At 41.0% G+C, this 8,902-nt stretch overlaps 1 protein-coding gene across 1 annotated transcript; it reads left to right on the plus strand.

Moving 5' to 3' along the window:
* Positions 1–163: 163 nt before the first annotated feature.
* LOC115176958 (ubiquitin-conjugating enzyme E2 E1) lies at positions 164–8,451 on the plus strand. The gene is made up of 6 exons (XM_029737379.1): positions 164–265; positions 1,849–2,023; positions 2,268–2,318; positions 4,853–4,985; positions 7,660–7,807; positions 8,231–8,451. Exons 2-6 carry the CDS (start codon positions 1,878–1,880, stop codon positions 8,326–8,328), a joined length of 576 nt encoding a protein of 191 aa, XP_029593239.1. The 5' UTR covers positions 164–265; positions 1,849–1,877; the 3' UTR covers positions 8,329–8,451.
* Positions 8,452–8,902: the final 451 nt, after the last annotated feature.

Consider the following 8,902-nt stretch of genomic DNA (forward strand, 5'->3'; position numbering starts at 1 on the left):
TGACTTGGTGACACCACATTCAGTGATACTCCAAATTTTATCTTGGCCCTCATCCAACATGTGCTTTTTCGTGCATCTTTTTTTTAAATGTATATCAAAATGTCATATCAGTCTTCCATGACCTAATATTGAATGATCCCTGTGTGCGGATTTACCTTCATCATAGTGAGTGCGCGATATGATTCCACTGCACCCGGGGCACTTCCGTTCCACAGAAGGCGATACGCACGAGCTCAGGCAGTGGGGCGATCCAGACACAAAGGAGGTAATTTGCTACTTGGCTAACGTTACTTTTAATATTGAATATGTCACTTGATTTATAAAATACATTGAAGTTCTCTGAGTGTATTCAACTTGTTTTGTATTGGAAAATACGGCTAGTTAACGACAGACACATTTGTGGTGACACTGTCTGGCTCAGGAAATAAATCTAACGTTAGCTAGCTCAAGCTGGTAACGTTAGTAGCTAAGCTAGCTTCACGGTATGGTGTAATGTTGTATGCCAAATAACTAGCTAGCCAACTAACGTTAGTTAAGTTAACTATCTCAGAACGTTGAAAGGTTAAGGTGGGCGTCAACTTTGATGTAACTTCAGTATTTTGCGAACTTTGGCTACGGTCTGGGCAGTCAAACGGTCGGCTAATAACGGGGGTCGAGAAAATCAGGTCGGACGTTTGAGACTAGCGTTAACTAGCTAGCTAGATGGTTATGCTAGCCAGCTGTTAATGTCCACATAGTTAACCAAACCTGGTCCAACCAGCTTGACTTGCCACAAGCAATTGCAAACTACTGTAGGCGAACTCACTAGCAAACTGCTTTAGCCTCTTCGCTCCGGGAGACCTGTAATTTACACACAAATCAATGTGTGAGATCATTGTCTTAACGTTTCAGGTCTCCCGGAGCGAATAGGCTATAGCAAAGAACTCCAGACCAGAGATACTAGCTAACATTAATTACTGTGAAGGAGGCCCGAGAATTTCCCCATCAAATGGTTCGCCAAACAGACGAAGTAGCTGTTGTTCACGACCATGGTTGAACATATCGTTCATGATCTATTACATTTGGGGAATAATGGAGGCTTGCCATATCGGGGCTGTCCAACATTGTTTGCGCAACCATCCATAATCACAATATTATTGCCAGGGGGTGACGGCTAGCCAGTTACTTCTATTTCAACTGAGCACTAGCCAAGCAGCAAGCTGTATGATACTCCCTAACCCAGTGGTTCCCAACCAGGGGTACTTTGCCTATCCACAGAGGGTACTTGAAGGCTCATGAGACCATAGGCCTACTGGTAAAATGCACATGAGGGGGTACTCTGGGCAGAGCAACATTCTGTTGGTGGTACAGTGACCGAAAAAGGTTGGAAACCACTGCCGTAACCTAACTTAGCTAGTGTAAAAGCTAAGTTGAATAAACTGTATCCCCGAAAACCAGATGCATCAGGTTGTTGGTGTTGCCACTAAGCCTAGGGACTCCCTAAAAACATTCCACCTCGATACAGCTATGACCGGAAGTTACTTTTCCTAGCAGGTTAGGAGAGCATTTTCACGAAACCTTTTCCTAACCTTAACCTAATTCTCCTAACCTGCTGCGTTAATTCTCCTAACCTGCTGCGTACGTTCTAACCTATGAAAAAGTCACTTCTGGTCGTAGCTGTGTTGAAGTAGCATGTTTTTAGGTAATCTCAGCAAGCTATGTTGAGGTAGCTGTTTTTTCCTAGAAAGTCTAAGGTGCTCTGTCATAACTGTAATGTTACTTCTTTTTGCAAATAAATGAAATTGCTTTCAAGCTATCAAAGCTACAGCTTTTTTGTTCTTCAACTGCTGCATCACAATCGCATTGTAGGTTCCTGCTCATTTCTTGTCCAAACCGGTATGTCGGATGAGGATTCGCGTGTCAGCACCAGCTCTTCATCTTCTTCCTCCAATCAAAACAAACCGAAGGACACACCTTGCAAGAAACGGGAGAGCAAAGCCAGTATGAGCAAGACCTCCAAGCTGCTATCCACCAGCGCGAAGAGGTAACACCCAAACCTCATGAAATATTGGCTGGTTGTCACACACAACACCAACAAAGTGACATTTAGTCAGAGGGGCGGGTTAATCTCCTAGATGATTGTAGCTAGCACTAAGATATTCTCTGTACTTTATTTGTTTCAAAATATTCTAGCCTCACTGTATTGGACCATGGCTGAGAAAACCAAGGTGTAAAAAGGTATGGCTGGGCAACCGATGATTGAACTGAAGGCATGTTTGTTTCTGCAGGATTCAGAAAGAGCTGGCAGATATCACGCTGGACCCTCCGCCAAACTGCAGGTTGGTTTTATTTGAGCTCATCTTCTCTGTTCTAATCCGTCCACAGTGTCTTTCGTATTGCCATGGTCAATACCTACAGGCGACTCTCCAGACAATAATGATTTTACCACTTATTCATAAAGGCTTGCATTACTTTCTGACTTTTCTCATGTCCCATATGCCGATAAAATAAAGCTGCACCTTCTATTTTGATCAAAATGTTTTGACTTGAAATGCCAGGCTGGATTAAGATGGTGGGAAAAAAGGTCTTTAGAAAATAGAGGTCGACCGATTATGATTTTTCGATTGCGATTTATTGGGGGACCAAAAAAAGCCGATACCGATTAATCGGACGATTTGTATATATTTGTAATAATGACAATTACAACAATACTGAAAGAACAATGAACACTTATTTTAACTTAATATAATACATAAAATCTATTTAGTCTCAAATAAATAATGAAACATGCTCAATTTGGTTTAAATAATGCAAAAACACAGTGTTGGAGAAGAAAGTAAAAGTGCAATGTGCCATGTAAAAAAAAAAAAAGCTACCGTTTAAGTTCCTTGCTCAGAACATATGAAAGCTGGTTGTTCAATATTCCCAGTTAAGAAGTTTTAGGTTGTAGTTATTATAAGAGTTATGACGTTGTAGTTATTATAGGAATTATGACGTGTCAACTATTTCTCTCTATACCTTTTGTATTTCATATACCTTGGACTATTGGATGTTCTAATAAGCACTTTAGTATTGCCAGCCTAATCTCAGGAGTTGATAGACTTGAAGTCATAAACAGCATTGCTAAGAGCTGCTGGCAAACGCGGTAAAGTTTGAATTAATGCTTACGAGCCTGTTGCTGCCTACCACCGCTCAGTCGGTCTGCTCTATCAAATCATAGACTTAATTATAATATAATAAACACAGAAATACGAGCCTTTGGTCATTAATATGGTCAAATCCAGAAACTATCATTTCGAAAACAAAACGTTTATTTTTTCAGTGAAATAGGGAACCGTTCCTTATTTTATTGAATGGGTGGCATCCATAAGTCTAAATATTACTGTTACATTGCACAACCTTCAATGTTATGTCATAATTGTGTAAAAGTCTGGCAAATTAGTTCGCAACGAGCCAAGCGGCCCAAGCGGTTGCAAGAGAAGTGACACAATTTCCCTAGTTAATATTGCCTGCTAACATTAATTTCTTTTAACTAAATATGCAGGTTTAAAAATATATACTTCTGTGTATTGATTTTAAGAAAGGCATTGATGTTAGGTTAGGTACATTCGTGCAACGATTGTGCTTTTTTCGCGAATGCGCTTTTGTTAAATCACCCCCCGTTTGGCGAAGTAGGCTGCGATTCGATGATAATTTAACAGGCACCGTATTGATTATATGCAACGCAGGACAAGCTAGTTAACCTAGTATTATCATCAACCATGTGTACTAGTGATTGTGTGAAGATTGATTGTTTTTAATAGATACGTTTAATGCTAGCTAGCAACTTACCTTGGCTGCTTGCTGCACTCACATAACAGGTGGTCAGCCTGCCACGCAGTCACCTTGTGGAATGCAATGTAATCGGCCATAAATGCCGATTTACCGATTTGTTATGAAAACTTGAAATCGGCCATGCCAATTAATCGGTCGACCTCTCTTAGAATTCTACATGAAGCTGAATTTTACATCTCCCACGTTATATTGGGTCAGCCTTGTAGTCATCACTCCCTAGATAAATCCCACTACATGTTCAGCATGTACCAAGGATAAAGGCTGATCTGCTCTGAGGAAATCAATATAGGTCATGATACAGAGGCATGTCATCAGGGATTGGTTGTGAATGGAGGCTTCTTTGAAGCTTGAGAGAAAATGTACTGTTCTCTCAAGCAATATAAACCTGTGGTCACCAAGCGAGTATAACCCCAAGGGATAATAGGCTCTAAACAGTTTGACAGACACATTTTTTGCAGGTGCAGTAGTTTAAAGGGACAATCGATTCATCCATTTTGGGACTTCTGAATTAATTACATGTACCCATAACTTATTCTATAACCTAATGAGCTTAGTTCAACTGTTGTACCCCATTAGAATCCAAAATATATAAGAATGTTTCACTCCAATGGTTGTAAACAAAGTAAATGTTAACCATGTTTTGAGGCTATATAGTGATTGTTAAAACTATAATTTTGAAATCATGGATGGTCAGTCTCAGCATCCATTGCTCTGTCTATGAATTTGAGTGGTTACATTTCTCTAGCCCAATCCCTTAGCTTTTTACATAAACGGGTGGGGAGAATGCTTTGTCATTTTTGCAACTGCTGATTTGCAGCTTTAAGTTATCTGTCCCTTGTGGCAATGAGACAAAGTACACACAAGTGACCTGAGCCATAGCAATAACAAAGAACGTTGTCCGGTTTACACCAATTAGGGAGACTGTTCGCCTTTGGTTTTCCTGGTGGGTAACGACAAAGGAGTGGGCTAAAGCACTTACAGATCTGTGACCAGGCTAATAGTTTAACATCATCTGTAACTTTCTCTCATTTAATACCAGCGCCGGCCCCAAAGGAGACAACATCTATGAGTGGAGGTCAACCATCCTGGGACCACCGGGGTCTGTTTACGAGGGAGGGGTATTTTTCCTGGACATCGCCTTCACACCCGACTATCCCTTCAAACCACCCAAGGTACTGGGCAATCGTCAGCTTCCAGTCACTACTTACTCTCTACAAAACAGTCATCTTGGTTTAGTTCCACTCAATGAATGGGACAGATTTACTTAGCATTAATTTGCGTGTTCTTCAGGGTATACACAGCAAAAAAATGCGACCGGCAATGACGACCGTGTTTCTGTCATATTACGCTGCTGCTAAATTGTTGCCGCCACAGCAGCAAAAAAAAAAGAAGAAAAAAAGCGATACTCCTACCGAGACTCACTTTCCAGATGCTAGAGAGCTATTTACATGTGTGCCTTTGTTTGTGCGTATTGTGTGTGTGCCAGTGCGAGTCGGGTCATTTCCAGAGAAGGAGGAGAGACAGGTAGCCTATGCAATTTGATACATAACAACAACACTAACTAAATAGGCAATTTGAAACATAGCTTGTAGCTTGGCTAGTTAGCTCACTAGTTAACTTTTCTGTTCTAAGTTTAATTCCATGTGCTAAAAACAAATCTAAACGTTTCATAAAAATTTGCTCAAATGAAATTCTATAATATTTGGATTGTTTTGTCACATTTGATCATTTCATTACAATATGGAATTTCTCTTAAGAATGGTGAAATGAGGATGACTGAATTTCCTCCAGTTTCTAGAACACAGCAGGCAGCATATCTACAGTACTTACCATCCCTGCGGTTTGACAGGTTTTCCCTGTTAACATGTGGAAGTACTCTCATTAACCAACAGAGGGCATTTGACACCTCCACTTGGGTGCCAGAACAGTCCATGGATGTGATTTTCTTTCACGTTTAGATATTTTCTGCCTTGTGTGTTTAAATGATTCTGTGAATATAGGTTAGTCCCATATTGCGCCTCAGTAGTTGACGCTTGAATTAAGTCCAGGACGATACCAGTATCGCAATTTTTCCATGGCAAAAATGAAAACACGAAGCAGACTAAACTCTTTGGTCCTTTAAAAGCCTGTTGTATAGGGCCTCCCGAGTGGCGCAGTGGTCTAAGGCACTGCATCGGAATGTTGGGTTCCCAGGCTGTGTCACAACTGGCTAGGACCAGGAGTCCCATAGGGCGGCGCACAATTGGCCCATCGTTGTCCGGGTTGGGGAGAGATTGGCAAGGGGGGGGTTTACTTGGCTCATCGTGCTCTAGTGACTCCTTGTGGCGGGCAGTGCGCCTGCAGGCTGATGCCGGTCGTCAGTTGAACCGTGTTTCCTTCCGACACATTGGTGCGGCTGGCTTCCCGGTTAAGTAGGCGGGTGTTAAGAAGCAAGGTTTGGTTGATTATGTTTTGGAGGACGCATGATTCGACCTTCGCCTCTCCTGAGCCCGTTGGGGAGTTGCAGTGATGAGACAAGATCGTAATATCACGATTACAAACCAAAAAAATGACGAATAAACCTGCTGTATGTAAAAAATTGTGTGATATAGTTTGGAAAATAAATAAATGTGACTGGATGACAACGTAATGATGTTTGTTTCCAACATTAGAGCTGTTTTCCTAAAGAAGTAAAATCTGCTTTGTGTTTTGTTTCCTTGCCACAATACTAACAAGTATTACGATACTGGTATCATCCCGGCCCTACATGTATTGTCTTTTGCCCCAATAAATGTTGATCCACTTTAATAAATAACTATACTGAACAAAAATATAAACGCAACATGCAACAACTTCAATGATTTTACTGAGTTACAGTTCATATAAGGAAATCAGTCAATTGAAATAAAATCATTAGGCCTTAATCTATGAATTTCACATGACTGGGCAGGGGCGCAGCCAATCAGAATAGGTTTTTCCCCACAAAGGGCTTTATTAGAGACAGAAATTCTTCTGTTTCATCAGCTGTCCTGGTGGCTGGTCTCAAACAATCTCACAGGGCTCCCGAGTGGCGCAGCGGTCTAAGGCACTGCATCTCAGTGCTAGAGGCGTCCCTACAGACACCCTGGTTCGAATCCAGGCTGTATCACAACCGGCTGTGATTGGGAGTCCCATAGGGCAGCGAACAATTGGCCCAGCGTCGTCCGGGTTTGGCCAGTGTAGGCTGTCATTGTAAATAAGAATTTGTTCTTAACTGACTTGCCTAGTTAAATAAAGTTAAAATAATTTTAAGAAGCGGGATGTGGAGGCCCTGGGCTGGCATGGTTACATGTGGTCTGCGGTTGTGAGGCCGGTTGAACGTACTGCCAAATTCTCTAAAACAACATTGGAGTTTTACAGTTTATGGTAGAAAAATGAACATTTAATTCTCTGGCAACAGCTCTGGTGGACATTCCTGCAGTCAGCATGCCAATTGCACGCTCCCTCAAAACGTATTTGTGGTGTTGTGTGACAAAACTGAACATTTTAGAGTGGTCTTTTATTGTGCCCAGCAGAAGGTACACCTGTGTAATGATCATGCTGTTCAATCAGCTTCTTGATATGCCACATCTGTCAGGTGGATTGATTATCTTGGCAAAGGAGTAATGCTCACTAACAGGGATGTAAACCAATTTGTGCACAAAATAAGCTTTTTGTGAGTATGGAAAATGTGTGGGATCTTTTATTTCACCTCATGAAACATGGTACCAACACTTGTTGCGTTTTATATTTTTGTTCTGTATAGATTTTGATCTGGAGTCTCTAGCCTTGTTATTATGTTTAATATGCACATGGCATGTATGTTTTCTACTTTTGTTTTTCCTCAAGGTAACGTTTCGGACGAGGATCTACCACTGTAACATCAACAGTCAGGGGGTGATCTGTCTGGACATCCTGAAGGACAACTGGAGCCCCGCCCTCACCATCTCCAAGGTGCTGCTGTCCATCTGCTCTCTGCTCACAGACTGTAACCCAGGTAAGATATCCATCGGGGAGCCTAACTGGCTTCCTTGTCCCCTTTTACTTGCTTCTCTTCAGATTTGCATCTGTCCCATGCTGGAAATATGATACCAGAGCAAATATTAGTATTCCTGACTCTTGAGAAGGGTCAAATTGAATCTGCAGGTAACATGGTAAATGGCAAATCCCGGTCCATTTCTTTGGTGTAATTTTGTGCTCCGATGTGGATTACTTTTTTAAAAGTTATGGGTATCACTTTGAGGCCCACACACAATGCCTTATATTGCATGTATAATTCCTTATGATACCACTACAAGCTGGCATAACTCATAAGTAGTTATAAAATGCGTATAATTCATCACTTGGAGCAAAGTAATTGTTTCAATATTCAACACCACCATCTAATTGTTATTTCCCTCATGTTGTTTTTCACTTTCAGCTGATCCCCTGGTTGGAAGCATCGCCACCCAGTACACGACAAACAGAGCCGAGCATGACAGAACAGCCAAACAGTGGACGAAGCGGTACGCCACATAGAGCACAGCCGTGTGGGGGGGGATTTCTATTTCAGATTTTTACTACTTTATTGTCTGGTATATTTTTTGGTTCCTGATTAAGTTATCTGTGCAGATATGAAAATAAAGAAAAACAATGAAACAATATGTAATGTCATATATTTTATTATTCTCCGTAGGATACTCCACTGCTTAGCTAATCTCCTGAAATATAGTAGGCTATCCCTCAAATAAAATGCAGAAACGTTGCCATAAAGACATGATTTCACCTTTTAATATGAAACTACAGTACAGTTGTACCACAATAGCTACAAATCTAAGTACTTTTTTACACAGTTCTGTTGTCCATGTTATACTTTTTAATAGCATTTAGTTATTGCAAAATAACATGGTAATCTCTCACTTGAAAAGCCAATGGAATTTTGTGCTAAAGGAACAGTGCAAGCTCATATACATAACGAAGGTGCTTGGTTATGGTCAGATGAAGGATTAGTGATAAATTGCCTCTACTACAGTGTATTCAAAAAGTATTTAGACCCCTTGACCTTTTCTACATTTTGTTACGTTACAGCCTTATTCTAAAAGGGATTACATTG

Source organism: Salmo trutta, chromosome 37 (genome assembly GCF_901001165.1).
Source record: "Salmo trutta chromosome 37, fSalTru1.1, whole genome shotgun sequence".
In the NCBI taxonomy this organism is placed as follows: domain Eukaryota; kingdom Metazoa; phylum Chordata; class Actinopteri; order Salmoniformes; family Salmonidae; genus Salmo; species Salmo trutta.

Bases quoted from the DNA above. Each gene is read 5' to 3' on its own strand.
- LOC115176958 (XM_029737379.1), top strand. From the start codon at position 1,878: ATGTCGGATGAGGATTCGCGTGTCAGCACCAGCTCTTCATCTTCTTCC. The intron at 2,319-4,852 runs GTTGGTTTTATT...ATTTAATACCAG, and splicing joins GACCCTCCGCCAAACTGCAG to CGCCGGCCCCAAAGGAGACA. The intron at 7,808-8,230 runs GTAAGATATCCA...TTTCACTTTCAG, and splicing joins GCTCACAGACTGTAACCCAG to CTGATCCCCTGGTTGGAAGC.